Below are 17,813 nucleotides of genomic sequence, written 5' to 3' on the forward strand. Positions count from 1 at the left end.
AGCCTGCCTTCTTCCTTAGCTACTACCTCACCTCTTGATTCAAGCCAGTTTCTGTCCTTCACTGCATATGGTTTCTCACCCAGTCATTTGAAATTATCAAGTTTTTATTTATTTATTTGATTTTATTACAAAATTTTTTAGTTTAGCTATGATTATTCATGTTTTTGCCGCCCCCTGCCTTTTTTTTCTGAGACAAGGTCTCACTCTTTTGCCCAGGCTGGAGGGCAGTGGTGCAATCTCTGTTCACTGCAACCTCTGCCTTCCTGGCTCAAGCAGTCCTCCCACCTCAGCCTCCTGAGTAGCTGGGACTACAGGTGTATGCCACCACACCCGGCTAATTTTTGTATTTTTTGTAGAGACGAGGTCTCACCATGTTGCCCAGGCTGGTCTTGAACTCAAGCGATCTACCTGCCTTGGCCTCCCAAAGTGCTGGGAGCCACTGTGTCCAGCCTGTTTATAATTGCTAATATACAAATCAAAAACAGTCAGGGAGTGAAAAGGCTCACTTGTATGTTCTTCCCAGCTCTTTTTATTTGTAGGCAGTAGGAGAAAACATGCTCCAGAAATTGTTGCTATGTTAAAGGGTGGCATTTATATATAAAGAACAGGAAGTCAGGCATATTTATGTTGGGATAATTACAGTGCAAGGCTAACTATGACTAGTGCCAACTAGCATACCAAAGTATAAGGTAAATTCCTTGGGAGTAGCAATCACTGAGAGCTAGACTCTTTAGGGAGAAATGACGGATGAAGGGAAGCCTGGCCAAGGTCTTGAAGATTAACAAAGAAAGGAGGAGGATATCCAGGCACATTTTCTACTTCATGTGAGAAAGTCTTAGGAGTTTTAGTTTCATACAGGCTTAGTAAGATTGAACAGGGAAATGAGGCTGCTCAAAAAGGCTAATTCAGTTTTAGGATACTTTAATAAATGTAGCATGTCTAGGAAATGGGAGAGAAAATTTTCACTCTGCACTGGTCAAACATATGGAATTCTGGGGTCACACTTTAAGAGGGACTTTGAGTGCTCACTTTGGCAGCACATGCACAAAAATTGGAACAATACAGAGAAGATTAGTAAGCTGTCTGCGCAAAGATGACATACAAATTTGTGAGGTGTTCCATATAAAATAAAAATAAAAAGAGGGACATTGATAAACTAGAATAGCTACAGAGGTATCCTAGTCTATTTTTTATTGCTATAACTGAATACTACAGACTGGATAATTTATAAAGAACAGAGGTTTAGGCCAGGTGTGGTGGCTCATGCTTGTAATCCCAGCACTTCGGGAGGCCAAGGCGGGTGGATCATGAGGTCAGGAGTTCGAGACCAGCCTGGCCAACACAGTGAAACCCCATCTCTACTAAAAATACAAAAATTAGCCAAGCATGCTGGCGGGTCCTGTAATCCCAGCGACTCAGGTGGCTGAGACAGAAGAATCACTTGAACCCGGGAGGCAGAGGTTACAGTGAGCCGAGATCGAGCCACTGCACTCCAGCTGGGCGATAGAGCTAGACTCTGTCTCAAAAAAAAAAAAAAAAAATTGGGTATGGTGGCTCACACCTGTAATCCCAGCACTTTGGGAGGCCAAGGTAGGAGGATCACCTGAGGTTAGGAGTTCGAGACCAGCCTGACCAACATGGAGAAACCCCATCTCTACTAAAAATACAAAATTAGCCAGGTGTGGTGGCGCATGCCTGTAATCCCAGCTACTCGGGAGGCTGAGGCAGGAGAATCACTTGAACCTGGGAGGTGGAGGTTGCGGTGAGCTGAAATCATGCCATTGCACTCCAGCCTGGGCAACAAGAGCAAAACTCTGTCTCAAAAATAAAAAATAAAAATAAAATAAAATATATAAAAAAAAGAATAGAGGTTTATTTAGCTCACAATTCTAGAGACTGGGAAGTTCAAGAGCATAGTGCTGACATCTTGTAAGGGCCTTCTTGCTGAGTGATAACATGCTGGAAAGCATCACATGGTGAGAGGGCAAGACAGTCAGAGAGAGCTTGCTTTTATAACAAAGCCATTCCAATGATAATGAGCCCACTTCTTTGATGGTGACATTGATCCAATCATGAGGGCACAGCCCTCATTAACCCATTAATTCATTCATGAGGACAGAGGCATTAAGTTTCCAACACGTGACCTTTTGGGGGACACATTTAAACCATAGCAAGAAGAGAGTGAAGAAATTTGAAGGAAGCTGATTCACTTAATTAGAGTATAGGCTCTGCCATCAATCAGGCCTGAGTTCATATACCATCTCTGTAGCTTATTAACCATGTGAATTTGGCAAGTTATGTAATTTATCTTCATGTTCCTATCTGTAATATGGAGATAGAAATAGTGTGTATGTTTTAGGAATGTTGTGAGAATTAAATGCATATAAACATCTTAAGCCTATGCCTAAAACATAATAAACTCATAATAAACAGTAATTCATTGACAGGAATAATTAAAGGAACCAGATAAGTAAACATGGACAAAGAATGTGACTTTTTTCTGTATAGCTTCAGAGACTAGCAGTTACAAACATACAGCTCAATGTAAGAAATTTGTTTCTAAGAATATGAGCTAGCTGGCAAGGCATAGTGACTCACGCCTGTAATCCCAGCACTTTGGGAGGCCAAGGTGGATGGATCACCAGAGGTCAGGAGTTTGAGACCAGACTATGCAATATGATGAAACCCTGTCTCTACTAAAAATACAAAAATTAGCCGGGCATGGTGGCATATGCCTGTAATCTCAGCTACTTGGGATGCTGAGGCAGGAGAATCACTGGAACCTGGGAGGCGGAGGCTGCAGTGATTAGAGATCACACCACTGCACTTCAGTTGGGCAACTGGGCCAGACTCTGTCTGAAAAAAAAAAAAAAAAAGAGCTAGCTAACAATAAATTGGGCTGCCTCAGAAAGTGATCATGGTGGTGGGGTGGGGAAACAGAGCAAGATGGTGTAATAGAAGGCTCCACTGAACATACCCCTCAGCAGGAACACAAAATTTAACAATTGTCTACACACACAAAAATACCTTCATAAGAACCAAAAAATCAGATGAGAACTCACAATACCTTGCTTTAACTTCATATTACTGAAAGGCACTGAAGAGGGCAGGAAAGAGTCTTGAATTGCTGACACCAGTCACCCCCAATCCCAGCAGTGGCTGCATGGCACGGAGAGAGAATCTGTGCACTTGGGGATGGAGAGTGCAGTGATTGTGAGACTTTGCATTGAACTCAATGCTGCCTTGTCACAGTGGAAAGCAAAACTGAGCTGAACTCAGGTGATGCCTGCCCACAGAGGAAGCATATAGGCCAGCCCCAGCCAGGGGGGAATCGCACATCCCAGTGGTCAGAACTTGAGTTCTGGCAAGCCTTATCATGGGGTGCTAAAGTACCCTGGGGCCCTAAATAAACTTGAAAGGCAGTCTAGGCCACAAGGACTGCAACTCCTAGGTGAGTCCTAGTGCTGAGCTGAGCTCAGATCCAGTGGACTGCAGGGGCACATGACCTACTGAGACACCAGCAGGTGCTGTTAAGGGAGTACTTGTGCCACTCCTTTCCTAACCCCTAACCCCAGGCTGCACAGTTTGCAGCTCCAAAAGAGACCCTTCCTTCTGCGTGAAGAGAAGAGAGGGAAGAGCTAAGAGAATTTTGTCTTGCATCTGGGGTACCAGCTCAGTCACAGTAGGATAGGGCACCAGGCAGAGTCATGAGGCCCCCATTCTGGGCCCTAGCTTCTGGATTACATTTATTGACACATCATTGGCCAGAAGGGAACCTGCTGCCTTGAAGGGAAGGACACAGTCATGGCAGGACCCATCACTTACTGACTAAAGAGCCCTTGGGCCTTGAATAACCATCAGCAATACTCAGGTAGTACACTGTGGGCCTTGAGTGAGACTCTGAGACATGCTGGCTTGTCTGAAATTATCCAGGTTAGGCCAAGCACATTCACAGCCCTGTTGGCTATGGTGAGAGATGCCATCTGCTTGAAAAAAGCAGAGGAAAAAGTAAAGGGAAATTTGTCTTGTGTCAAATTTTACCACTTGCCCAGGTAGGGCACAGTGGGGTAGAGTACCAAGTGGGCTCTTGGGGTCCCTGATTCTAGGCCTTGGCTATTGGATGGCATTTCTGGACCTGCCCTGGGCCAGAGGGGAGCCCACTGCCCTGAAGGGTGAGTCCCAGGCCAGGCAGCATTCACCACAAACTGACTGAAGAGCCCTTGGGCCTTAAGTGAACATTGGGAGTAGCCTGGCAGTGATCCATATGGGCCTGTGGCGTTGGTGGCCATGGGGTGAGGCTCCTCTGCCTGTGAAAGGGGAGGGAAAAGTAGGAAGGACTGAGTCTCATGGTTCGAGTGCTAGCCCAGCAGCAGTATAATAAGACACCAGGTAGATTTCTAAGGTTTTTGACTCCAGTCCCTAGCTCCCAGTTGGTATCTCTGGACCCACCTGGGGCTTGGGGAACTCACCACCTGAAAGGGAGGGACAGAAACCTGTCTTGCTTCACCACCTGCTGATTGTAGAGACCTATGGCTTTGAGTGAACATAGGTGGTAGCCAGGTAGTGGATACAGTGGGTCTTGGGCAAGACCCAGTGCTATGCTGGCTTCAGATCTGACCTAGCACAGTTGAGTGGTGGTGGCTGTAGCAGTGCTTGTGTCATCCCACCTCCAGCTCCAGGCAGCTCAGCACACAGAGAGAGGCTCTGAATGTTTGGGAGAGAGTAAGGGGAAAAAAACCCAAGAGTTTCTGCCTGGTAATCCAGAGAATACTTCTGAATTTTATCCATGACCACAAGGTGATACTTCTATGAGTCTGCAAGAACCATGATGTTACTGGACTTGGGATGCCCCCTAATGCAGATATGGCTTAGATCACAACACCCAAGTTCCTTCAAATACCTGGAAATCCTTCCCAAGAAGGACAGATACAAACAAGCCCAGACTGCGAAGACTGCAATAAGTACCCAACTCTTCAGTGCCCAGACACTGAAGAACTTCTACAAGCATCAACACCATCCAGAAAAACATGACCTCACCAAACTAAATAAGGCACCAGGAACTAATCCTGGAGAAACAAAGATATGTGACCTTTCAGACAGAGAATTCAAAATAGCAGTTTTGTGGAGACTCAAAGAAATTTGAGATAACACAGAGAAAGAATTTCGAACTATATCAGATAAACTTAACAAGGAGATTGAAATAATTAAAAATCAAGCAGAAATTCTGGAGTTGAAAAATGCAATTGAAATACTGAAGAATGGATCAGTGTTCTTTTAATAGCAGTTTTAATGACAGAATTGATCAAGCAGAAAGAATTAGTGAACCTGAAGACAGGCTATTTGAAAATACATAGAATACATAGAATAATACACAGAAAATACATAGAATAAAAAAGAATGAATACGTAGAATACATAGAAATACATAGAATACATAGAATAAAAAAGAATGAAACATGCCTACAAGATCTAGAAAATAGCTTCCAAAGGGCAAATCTAAGAGTAATTGGCCTTAAAGAGGAGGTAGAGAAAGAGACCGGATAGAAGGTTTATTCAAAGAGATAATATCAGAGAACTTCCCAAACTTAGAAAAAGATAATTGACATTCAAGTACAAGAAGGTTATAGAACACCAAGCAGATTTAACATTTAACCCAAAGAAGATGACCTCAAGGCTTTTTTTTTTTTTTTTTGAGTTGGAGTGGAGTCTTGCTCTGTCACCCAGGCTAGAGTATAGTGGTGTGATCTCAGCTCACAGCAACCTCAGCCTCCTGGGTTCAAGTGATTCTTCTGCCCCCGCCTCCTGAGTAGCTGGGATTACAGGCACATGCCACCACACCCAGCTAATTTTTTTGTATTTTTAGTAGAGATGGGGTTTTGCCATGTTGGCCAGGTTGGTCTCGAACTCCTAACCTCAAGTTATCCGCCTCCCTTAGCCTCCTAAAGTGCTGGGATTACAGACGTGAGCCACCACGCCTGGCTCCTCAAGGCATTTAATAATCAAACTCCCAAAGCCCAAAGATAAAGAAAGGATCCTAAAAGCAACAGAAGAAACAAATAACATACAATGGAACTCCAGTATGTCTGGCAGCAGACTTCAGTGGAAACCTTACAAGCCAAGAGAAAGTGGAATGAGATATTTAAAGTGCTGAAGGAACCTTAGACTACTGCATCTGGAAAACATATGCTTTAAACATGAAAGAGAAATAAAGACTTTCCTAGACAAACAAAAGCTAAAGGATTTCATCAACATCAGACCTGTCCTACAAGAAATGCTAAAGAAAGTACTTCAATAAGAAAGAAAAGGATGTTAATGAGCAGTAAGAAATCATCTGAAAGTACAAAACTCACTGGTAATATTAAGTACAGAGAAAAAACACAGAGTATTATAACACTGTAACTGTGGCGTGTAAACTACTCTTAAGTAGAAAGACTAAAAGATGAACCAATCAAAACAATAACTATAAAATTTTTCAAGACATAGTACAGGTGCCGAGCAATGGGCTTCTCTTCGTGACAACTGGCACAAGTGCTGCAAGACAGGGGCAAGAGTAAGCCCTCCCACAATAAGTGGAAGTATGAGCTGGAGTGCCCTGCTGCCAACACCAAGATTGGCCCCCACTGCGTCCACACAGTCCGTGTGCAGGGACATAACAAGAAATACTGTACCTTGAGGCTGGACGTGGGGAATTTCTCCTGGGGCTCAGAGTGATGTAGGTGCAAAACAAGGATCACCAATGTTGTCTACAATATGTCCAATAACAAACTGGTCCGTACCAAGATGCTATTGAAGAACTGCATCGTGCTCAGTGACAGCACACTCTACTGACAGTGGTGCAAGTCCCACTATGCATTGTCCCTGGGCTGCAAGAAGGGGGCCAAGGTGACTCCTGAGGAGGAAGAGATTTTAAACAAAAACAATCTAAAAAAATTTAGAAGAAATATGATGAAAGGAAAAAGAATGCCAAAATCAGCAGTCTTCTGGAGGAGCAGTTCCAGCAGGGCAAGCATCTGGCGTGTATCACATCAAGGCCAGAACAGTGTGGCCCAGCAGATGGCTATGTGCTAGAGGCCTGGGAGTTGGAGCTTTATCTTTGGAAAATCAAGGCCCAGAAGGGCAAATAAGTCCTCATCCTTTCTGTATTTGCTTATGTAATAAAGGGGTTTATTGTTCTGTAACAAGAAAAAAAAAAGACATAGAAAGTGTAATAAGATATAAATAGAAACAACAAAAAGTTAAAAAGCAGGGGGATGAAATCAAGATGTGTAGAGTTTTATTATTGGCTGGGCACGGTGACTCATGCCTGTAATCCCAGCACTTTCGGATGCTGAGGCAGGTGGATCACTTGAGTCCAGGAGTTGGAGACCAGCCTGGGCAACATAGAGAAACTCCATCTCTACAAAAAAAGTTAGCTGGGCATGGTGGTGCATGCCTGTAGTTCCAGCTACTCAGGAGGCTGAGGAAGGAGGATTGCTTGAGCCCAGGAGGCAGAGGTTACAGTGAGCCAAGATCATACCACTGTACTCCAGCTTGGGTGACAGAATGAGATCCTGTCTAGAAAAAAAGAAGTTTTTATTACTTTTCTTCTTTTTGCTTATTTGTTTGTTATCCAAGCAATAGTAAGTTGTTATCAGCATAAAATAATGGGTTATAAGATAGTATTTGCAAACCTCATGGTAGCTTCACAATGGATACACAAAAAATAAAAAGCAAGAAATTAGATCATAACACCAGAGAAAATCACCTTCAATAAAGTAAGACAGGAAGGAAGGAAAGAAGGAAGAGAAGATCACAAAACCAGAAAACAAATAACAAAATGGCAGGAGTAAGTCCTGCCATTACATTGAATGTAAATGGACTAAACTTTCCAATTAAAAGACAGAGTGGCTAAATGGATAAAAAAACAAGACCCAGGCCAGGCACGGTGGCTCACTCCTATAATCCCAGCACTTTGGGAGGCCGAGGCAGGTGGATTACTGGAGGTCAGGAGTTCAAGACCAGCCTGGCCAACATGGTGAAACCCCATCTCTACTAAAAATACAAAATTAGCTGGGTGTAGTGGTATGTGCCTGTAATCCCAGCTACTTGGGAGGCTGAGGCAGGAGAATTGCTTGAACCCGGGAGGCAGGGGTTGCAGAGAGCCGAGATCGCACCATTGCACTCCAGCCTGCGCAGAAATAGCAAAACTCCATCTCAAAAACAAACAAACAACAACAACAACAACAAAACAAGACCCAAACACACTTCACCTATAAAGACAAGCATAGACTGAAAATAAAGGAACAGAAAAAGATATTCCAGGCTAGTGGAAACCAAAAAAGAGTGGAAGTAGCTATACTTATATCAGACAAAATATATTTCAAGACAAAACTTTAAGAAGAGACAAAGAAGGTAATTATATAATGATAAAGTGGTCAATTCAGCAAGAGGATATGACAATTATAAATATATATGCACTCAACACTGGAGCACCCAGATGTATAAAGCAAATATTATTCAAGCTAAAGAGAGAGATAGACCTCAATACAATAATGGCTGGAGACTTCAACAACCCATTTTCAGCATTGGACAAATCTTCCAGACAGAAAATCAACAAACATCAGACTTAATTTGCACAATAGACCAAATGGACCTAGTAGATATTTTCAGAACATTTCCTCCAACAGCTGCAGAATACACATTTTTCTCCTGAGTACATCAATCATTATCAAGGATAGACCATATGTTAGGTCACAAAACCAGTCTTAAAACATTCAAAACATTTGAAATAATATCAAGCACCTTCTCTGGCCACAATGGAATAAAACTAGAAATCAATAACAAGAGGAATTTTGGAAACTATACAAACAGATGGAAATTTAAAAATATGCTCGAGTGACCAGTGAGTCAATGAAGAAATTAAGAAGGAAATTGAAAATTTTCTTGAAACAAATGATAATGGAAATGCAACATACGAAAACCTGTGGGATACAGTGAAAGCAGTACTAAAAGAGAAATTTATAGCTATAAGTGCCTACATCAACAAAGAAGAAAAACTTCAAATAAATAACCTAGTGATGCATCTTAACAAACGACAAAAACAAGAGCAAACCAAACCAAAATTAGCTGAAGAAAAGAAATAATAAAGATCAGAGGAGAAATAAATGACATTGGAATGAAGAAAACAATACAAAAGATGAATGAAACAGAAAGTTGACTTTTTGAAAAGTTAAACAAAATAGACAAACCTTTAACCAGACTAAGAAAAAAAGAGAGAGGATCCAAATAAATAAAATCAGAGATGAAAAAGAAGACATTACAATTGATACTGCAGAAATTCAAAGGATCATTAGTGGCTATGATGAGCAACTGTATGCCAATAAATTGGAATATCTAGAAGAAATGGATAAATTTGTAGACACATACAACCTACAAAGATTGAACCATGAAGAAATCCAAAACCTGAACAGACCAATAACAAGTAATGAGATTGAAGCCATAATAAAACGTCTTCCAGCAAAAAAAGCCCAGGCCCTGATGGCTTCACTGCTGAATTCTATTAAACGTTTAAAGAGGAACTAATACCAATGCTACTTAAACTAGTCTGAAAAATAGAGGAGGAGGGAATACTTCCAATCTCATTTTTTGAGGACAGTATTACCCTGATACCAAAGCCAGACAAAGATACATCAAAAAAGGGAAACTGCAGGCCAATATCACAGATGAATATTGATACAAAAATCCTCAACAAAATACTAGCAAAACAAATTCAACAACACATTAAAAAGGTCATTCATCAGCTAGGCGCGATGGCTCACGCCTGTAATCCCAGCACTGTGGGAGGCTGAGGCAGGTGGATCACCTGTGGTCAGGAGTTTGAGACCAGCCTGGCCAACATGGTGAAACCTCATCTCTACTAAAAATACAAAAATTAGCTGGTGGCGGGCACCTGTAATCCCAGCTACTCGGGAGGCTAAGACAGGAGAATTGTTTAGAACCCAGATGGCAGAGGTTACAGTGAGCGAAGATCATGCCACTGCACTCCAGCCTGGGCAACAAAGAGCAAAACTCTGTCTCAAAAAAAAAAAAAAGAGAGAGAAATGGAAAAGCCCAGAAAATAATGGAAAGATATTCCATGTTCATTTATTGGCAGCATTATTATTGCTTTTTTTGTTGTTGTTTTTTTGTTTGTTTGTTTTTTTGAGACAGAGTTTAGCTCTTATTGCCCAGGCTGGAGTGCAATGGCATGATCTCGGCTCACTGCAACCTCTGCCTCCCAAGTTCAAGCGATTCTCCTGCCTCAGTCCCCCAAGTAACTGGGATTACAGGCATGTGGCACCACGCCCAGCTAATTCTGTAGAGACGGGGTTTCTCCATGTTGGTCAGGCTGGTCTCAAACTCCTGACCTCAGGTAATCTGCCCACCTCAGCCTCCCAAAGTGCTGGGATTATAGGCGTAAGCCACCGCACCCAGCCCAGCAGAATTAATATTGTTAAAGTGTCTATACTACCCCCAAATATCTACAGATTCAATGCAATCTCTATCAAAATACCAATGACATTCTTCACAGATATAGAAAAAACAATCCTAGGCTGGGTGCAGTGGCTCACGCCTGTAATCCCAGCACTTTGGGAGGCCAAGGCGGGTGGATCACCTGAGGTCGGGAGGTCGAGACCAGCCTGACCAACATGGAGAAACCCTGTCTCTACTAAAAATACAAAATTAACCAGGCATGGTGGTGCATGCCTGTAATCCCAGCTGCTCAAGAGGCTGAGGCAGGAGAATCGCTTGAACCTGGGAGGCAGAGGTTGCGGTGAGCCGAGATTGCACCATTGCCCTCCAGCCTGGGCAACAAGTGCGAAACTCTGTCTCAAAAAAAATAAATAGATTAAAAAAAGACTTAAATCTAACACTATGAAACTACTACAAGAAAACACTGGGTGAAACTCTCCAGAATATTGGAGTGGGCAAAGATTTCTTGAGTAATACCCCACGAGTACAGGCAGCCAAAGCAAAAATAGACAAATGGGATCATATCAAGTTAAAAAGCTTCCTCACAGTAAAGGAAATAACAACATGATGAGACAACCCATAGAATGGGAAAAAATATTTGCAAACTACCCATCTGACAAGGGATTAATAGCCATAATATATAAAGAGCTCTAACAACTCTAATATAGTTTGGATTTGTGACCCCACTGAAATCTCATGTTGAATTGTATTCCTCTGTATTGGAGGTGGGGCCTGGTGGGAGGTGACTGGATCATGTGGGTAGATTTCTCATAAATGGTTAAGCACCATCCCCTTGATGCTGTCCTCATGATAGTGAGTTCTCGTGAGATCTGGTTGCTTCAAAGTGTGCCTCCCACCCCTGCTCTTGCTCCTGCTTTCACCATGTGACATGCCTGCTCTTCCGTCACCTTCCACCATGATTATAAGCTTCCTGAGGCCTCCCCAACAGCAGATGCTGCTATGCTTCCTGTGTAGCCTGCAGAACCAGGAGCCAATTAAACCTCTTTTCTTTATAAATTACCCAGTCTCAGATATTTCTCTCTTTTTAAAAAATTTCCTTTGTTTTTGCTTTTTGGAAACAAAGTCTCACTGTGTTGCCTAGTCTAGTTTCAAACTCCTGGGCTCAAGCAATCCTCCTGCCATGGCCTCCCAAAGGACTGGAATTACAGGCATGAGTCACCACACCTGTCTTAGTTATTTATAGCAATACAGGAATGGCCTAATACAAACTCTATAGAAAAAAAAAACTAATAATCTGATTAAAAAATAGGCAAAAGATCTAAATAGACATTTCTTAAAAGAAGACATGAAAATAGCAAACGGGCAGATCACCTGAGGTCAAGAGTTCGAGACCAGCCTGGCCAACATGGTGAAACCGTGTCTCTACTAAAAATACAAAAATTAGCTGGGCATGGTGGTGGCTGCCTGTAATCCCAGCTACTCGGGAGGCTGAGGCAGGAGAATCGCTTGAACCTAGGAGGCAGAGGTTGCAGTGAGTTGAGATCGCACCACCCGCACCCCAACCTGGGTGACAGAGCGAGACTCTGTCTCAAAACAAAAAAACAAACAAAAAAGAGGCCGGGCGCGGTGCTCATGCCTGTAATCCCAGCACTTTGGGAGGTCGAGGCAGGCAGATCACGAGGTCAGGAAATCGAGACCATCCTGGCCAACATGGTGAAACCCCATCTCTACTAAAAATACAAAAATTAGCTGGGCGTGGTGGCGCGCACCTGTAGTCCCAGCTACTTAGGAGGCTGAGGCAGAATAGCTTGAACCAGGGAGTCAGAGGTTGCAGTGAGCTGAGATCACGCCACCACACTCCAGCCTGGCGACACAGCCAGACTGCATCTCAAAAAAAAAAAAAAAAAAAAAAAAGATTTGGAAGTAACCTCAGTGTCCATAAACAGATGAACGGGCCGTTCTGTCTATGGAGTAGCCATTCTTTTGTTTCTTTACTTCTCTAATAAACTCACTTAAAAAAAAGAAAACAAAACAAAAACCAAAAACCCAGATGAATGGATAAAGAAAATGTGGTACATATCATAATGGAGTACCATTCAGCCATAAAAAAAGAATGAGAACCTATCATTTGCAACAACATGGATGGTCATTATGTTAAGTGAAATAAGGCAGGCACAGAAAGACAAACATGTTTTCACTAATCTGTGGGCACTAAAAATTAAAGTCATTCACTTATCTGTGGGTGCTAAAAATTAAACTCTTTGAATTCATGGAAATAGATTGTAGAAGGATGGTTACCAGAGGCTGTGAAGGGTAGTGGGGGAGATGAGAGGAGGGAATTGGGGATGGTTAATGGGTACAAAAAAAGAAAAAGGGTCGGGCATGGTGGCTCACACCTGTAATCCCAGCATTTTGGGAGGCCGAGGCAGGTGGATCACTTGAGGTCAGGAGTTTGAGACCAGCCTGGCCAAAATGGTGAAACCCCATCTCTACTAAAAATACAAAAAATTAGCCGGGCCTGGTAGCCTGAGCCTGTAATCCCTGCTACTTGGGAGGCTGAGGCAGGAGAATCGCTTGAACTGAGTGGCAGAGGTTTCGGTGAGTCGAGATCATGCCACTGCACTCCAGCCTGGGGGACACAGCCAGACTCTGTCTCAAAAAAAAAAAGAGTAGCACATAGTATTTGCTAGCATGACAGGGTAACTATAATAAAAATAATTTAATTATACATTTTAAAATAACTAAAAGAGCATAATTGAATTGTTTGAAACACAAAGGATAAATGCTTGAGGTGATGGATACCCTATTTACCTTGATATGATTATTATGCATAGCATGCCTGTATCAAAATATCTCATGTAATCCATAAATACATACACCTACTATGTACCCACAAAAATTTAAAAAATAAAGTGATGACTGCCACCTCTCTTCCAACATCCCCACCCATCTCACAGTACTCTCATGGTTCTCTCAAGCTGTGCCCCTGGAGTACCATGGGTACAGCTTGATATTGCTGAGAGGATTCATCTATTAGGTAAGGTACCAAACTAGATATGCAAGATCATTTCCAAATATGCTATTCTGATCATTCATTCAACAGATGCTTATTGAGCTCCTACATCTTGATGGATACTATTTAAGTGGTGTGGGGAGAGCAGTGAGCAAAATAGACATGGTCCTTGTCTTTATGCTACTTACCAGTCTATGGTTTTATGGCTCCAGTGGACACCCTTTCCTTCAGATTCTTTTTTCTTTTTTTTTTTTTTCTTTTGGTTCTCCTCTTACCTACCTGATGGTATCTCCTTTGCTCATTCAATTGTTGTTTTTCCTCATTCCTGTCATACTTGACACCCTCCAATCTTTTCTGAATTCCCTTTTAATTTCCCTTGTATGCTTTTTTCTTTGGCCATCTCTTCTAGTATATCTAGCCTTATAGACTATTAGATTTGTCTTCCTAAATATGTTTCCATGCTCAAAACCTCTCGATTACTCCCCATTGTCTATTGGATTAAAAAGCTTGTTTTTGAGGCCTTTAGCTGGATATTTCAATCCACTTCTCCAGACTTATCTCCACTTGACACTGTCACCTTTGGGTGGATTGAACGACCCCTGCTTCCTTTTTCCCCCTTTGATCCTTTCCTTGCCTTCCTGTTTCTTGGGGTCTTTGTTTTTTTAGATCCCAGGAAAACTATGTCTCCACCTGAAATCCTCTCTTTCATTTAAAGCTCATTGCTAATGGTAACGTGTATGTGGCCTTCACAGATGAAAGTGAACTTGTCCCCTCTCTGAACCACAGGGTACCTATGTGGCACTCTGTTTTTTTCTTCTCACTTAATCAGTTCATCATTCCTTGATATTTGTTGGTATATTTTAATAGGATCTAGTATTGGTGATTTACGTAATATAGGCATTCAGTAAATATTTATTGACGGATTAAGGGATTATACAATAGGATTATACAACTTAAAGAGAAAATTATATCTTATGGATGCAAAAAAATCTATAAACAGTTTTGAAGGTAAACTGTTTCTTGAGCAGCTACTATGTGCCAGGTACTGTTCTAGGCACTGAGGATAACCACAGTGAATAAAACAGTTTACAAAATATTCTATATCAAACGATGGTAAGTGCTTTGAAGCAAGATAAGTGAGGATAAAAAGGATGGATAGTGAAGGAGGTGCTACTTAATATGGGGGTACGGGGAGGCTTTTCTGACAGACTGGCAGGCATTTGAACAGAAATAATACATATAAGTGCCCACTATTCATTGGGATTAATTTTTAAATGGTCAGTAAGTTATACTTGAAAAAATTTGATTCTGATTTTTAGTTTCACCCTGTTACATATATATGCATTATTTAAAAATTAAGGTCTCATTGATAATGTCTATTGGGATTTGTTTCTCGTAAAAAATTCAGTAAGATAACTCTTGAATATCTCTTAGTGTAGTTGGAAAAATGCTTAAATTGTAATGTTTTAGTAACTTATGCTAATGCTATCAAGAGAGTCATATTTCTAACTATAAATTTCAGAATTGATGGAGCCAAAAGAAATTTAGACAGAACACTGGATAAAAGAACACCTCTATTACCACCACCTGATTATCCTCAAACTGTAAGTTTATGTTTTCTCATTAAAAAGTTTATCCTTATATCATTTTAATTTGTAGTTAAGACAATCTCAATATAACTGATGTTTTTAAAAGAAATAATAGATATATTTAAACTATATATTTAATTTTTAAGCAATTTAAATTAATTTTAAAATGTTCTCCTTGATTTAATTATATCCTGTTGGTTTGTTTTTGACAGATGACCAGTGAAATGAAAAAAAAAGGGGTGAGTTCAAGTTTTTATATTTCTTGTTTGAAAATGTTCAAATAAATTATTGCAAAGTAGTTTCTTCTAAGACCACCTGCTAAGTCCCATTCTAGAAAATAAATAAATTTAGAAACTGAGGTTTTTATTTTCTCTTCCCAAGGGAGCAAACATGTCATGAACAACAATATGGCAATATAGATTTTTTTGTTTTTTTGTTTTAGACAGGGTCTTGCTCTGTCACCAAGGCTGGAGGGCAGTGGTGCGATCTTGGGTCACTGCAGCCCCACCACTCGGGCTCAAGCAGTCCTCCCACCTCAGCCTCCTGAGTAGCTGGGACTGCAGTCACATGCCACCATGCTTGGATAATTTTTAAAATTATCTGTAGAAATGAGATCTCACTATATTTCCCAGGCTGGTCTTGAACTCCTGGACTCAAGTGATCCTCCCACCTTGGCCTCTCAAATTGCTAGAAATACAGGTTTGAGCGACTGTGCCCGGCCAATATGGGTTTTAAGAATTACATTTTTGTTGGCATTCACTATTTGCAGATTAATTACGTAAATATTTTCATTCTTATTCCAAACAACTGAAAAAAACTCAAAGTGGCAGTTATAAAGGAAATCCATCTCTTTTTTTCATTAGGGTAATAATTGAGTATTCTAATATTGATATAATGATATAGTAGCCACTCAGCAAATATGTATTGAGAATCTGTTATGTGCTAGCCACATGCTAGGTGCTAGAGATTAAAAAAAAAAAAAAAAGACACTGCATGAGTGACAACAGGGGACTTATGATTGGTGGAAAGACAAAAACATCTAAAATTTCTTTACTAGCAAAGGATAACAGAAACATACGGAGCTGGAGACATGAAAGAGGAGATCATGCAGCATGTTTTCAGATGGGGTATAAGCTTCTCAAGTCCCTTAAAATTCACTTTGGGGGATAGAGGCTGAAGATGTGAATTCAGCCTCTATGAATTCAGGATATTTGGAAGAAACTCTTTTTAGCTTTTCCTTGTTTTGGTTTTGGTTTTTAAAATGCTCTTCTTCCTCCTTACCTGGCCACCCAACGTTTCTGGAGAATTTGGACCTGGATCTTTCTTTTTACTGATATAATTACTGATACACAACAATCCCAAAACATTAATAAATATTTAATGTACAAATTGCCAAATGTATTTAATATTTGTGTGTATGTGTTTAGTATCCTCATTGTTCCTAGCCAGGCATACAGTCATTCACTCCTGAGCCCACTGCTCTTGGCAATATGGCTTCTAGGAATTCCATCATTTCATCATGAATGTCACCAGTAACTACTAACTGTCAAATTCAAAGGATATTTTTTCTTTTATTTATTTATTTATTTATTTTTTGAAATGGAGTCTCACTCTGTTGCCTAGGCTGGAGTGCAGTGGCGTGATCCCGGCTCACTGCAACCTCCATCTCCCAAGTTCCAGTGATTCTCCTGCCTCAGCCTCCTGAGTAGCTGGGATTACAGACATGTGCCACCACGCCCGCCTAAATTTTGTATTTTTAGTAGAGATGGGGTTTCACCATGTTGGCCAGGCTGGCCTGGAGCTCCTGACCTCAGGTAATAAACCCATCTCAGCCTCCCAAAGTGATGGGATTACAGGCGTGAGGCATCTCGCCTGGCCAAAAGATATTTTTTCTATACTTCTCTCTCTTGGACCTCCACCTGTCTTTTTTTTGAGACAGAGTCTCCCTCTGTCAGCTAGGCTGGAATGCAGTGGTGTGATCTTGGCTCACTGCTACCTCTGTCTCCCGGGTTCAAGCGATTCTCCTGCCTCAGCCTCCTGAGTAGCTAAGATTACAGGCGCCTGCCACCACCCCGAACTAATTTTTGTATTTTTAGTAGAGACAGGGTTTCACCATGTTGGCCAGGCTGGTCTTGAACTCCTGACCTCAGGTGATCCACCCACCTTGGCCTCCCAAAGTGCTGGGATTACAGGTGGAGCCACTGCGCCCGGCCTCTACCTGTCTTTTTAAAAAAAACTTTGATCAGTGGAACAGAATGGATGACCCAGAAATAGACTCACACAAGTATAGCCAGCTGATTTTTTCTTTTTTCTTTTTTTTTAGAGACAGGGGTCTCTGCTGCCCAGGCTGGTCTTGAGCTCCTGGGCTCAAGTGATCCTCCTGCCTCAGCTTCCTGAGTAGCTGGAACTACAAGAGCATGCCACCATCCCCCTGATTTTTGACTAAGTTGCGAAAATCATTCAGTGGAGGAAGAATAGTCTTTTCAACGAATGGGGGAAAACAACTGGATATCCATAAAATAAAAAAACCTCAGCCTAAACCTCCCACCTTGTACAAAAATTAACTAAAAATTGATCATAGGTGTAAATGTAAAACATAAAACTATAAAAAAAATTTAGAAACAGGCATAGGAGAAACATCAACTATAAAACTTTTAGAAAAATCTAGCCTAGGCAAGGAGTTCTTAGGTATGTCCTCGAAAGCACAATCTAGAATTTTTTTTTTTTTTTTTTTTTTTTTTTCTGAGACGGAGTCTCACC

At 41.3% G+C, this 17,813-nt stretch overlaps 1 protein-coding gene, 1 non-coding gene and 1 pseudogene across 16 annotated transcripts in view; all 3 read left to right on the top strand.

The window, feature by feature from the left end:
- DNAH12 (dynein axonemal heavy chain 12) overlaps positions 1-17,813 on the top strand; it is a 269,970-nt gene that overhangs the window by 18,878 nt on the left and 233,279 nt on the right. For all 15 annotated transcript variants that reach the window (XR_010139196.1, XR_008523741.2, XR_008523742.2 and 12 more), the window contains 2 exons: positions 14,987-15,068; positions 15,266-15,292. Coding sequence is in view for 12 of the 15 variants with exons in the window: in XM_054551999.2 (XP_054407974.1) it covers positions 14,987-15,068; positions 15,266-15,292 (109 nt within the window). In the remaining 3 variants the exon portion in view is untranslated. The remainder of the gene's footprint in view (positions 1-14,986; positions 15,069-15,265; positions 15,293-17,813) is intronic.
- LOC112132830 (U6 spliceosomal RNA) lies at positions 1,022-1,128 on the top strand. Its single transcript, XR_002914552.1, has one exon. It is a non-coding gene; the product is annotated as a U6 spliceosomal RNA (small nuclear RNA).
- Positions 4,288-10,125, top strand: LOC112132589 (small ribosomal subunit protein eS8-like; annotated as a pseudogene).

This window comes from Pongo abelii, chromosome 2, assembly GCF_028885655.2.
Source record: "Pongo abelii isolate AG06213 chromosome 2, NHGRI_mPonAbe1-v2.0_pri, whole genome shotgun sequence".
Classification (NCBI taxonomy): Eukaryota; Metazoa; Chordata; class Mammalia; order Primates; family Hominidae; genus Pongo; species Pongo abelii.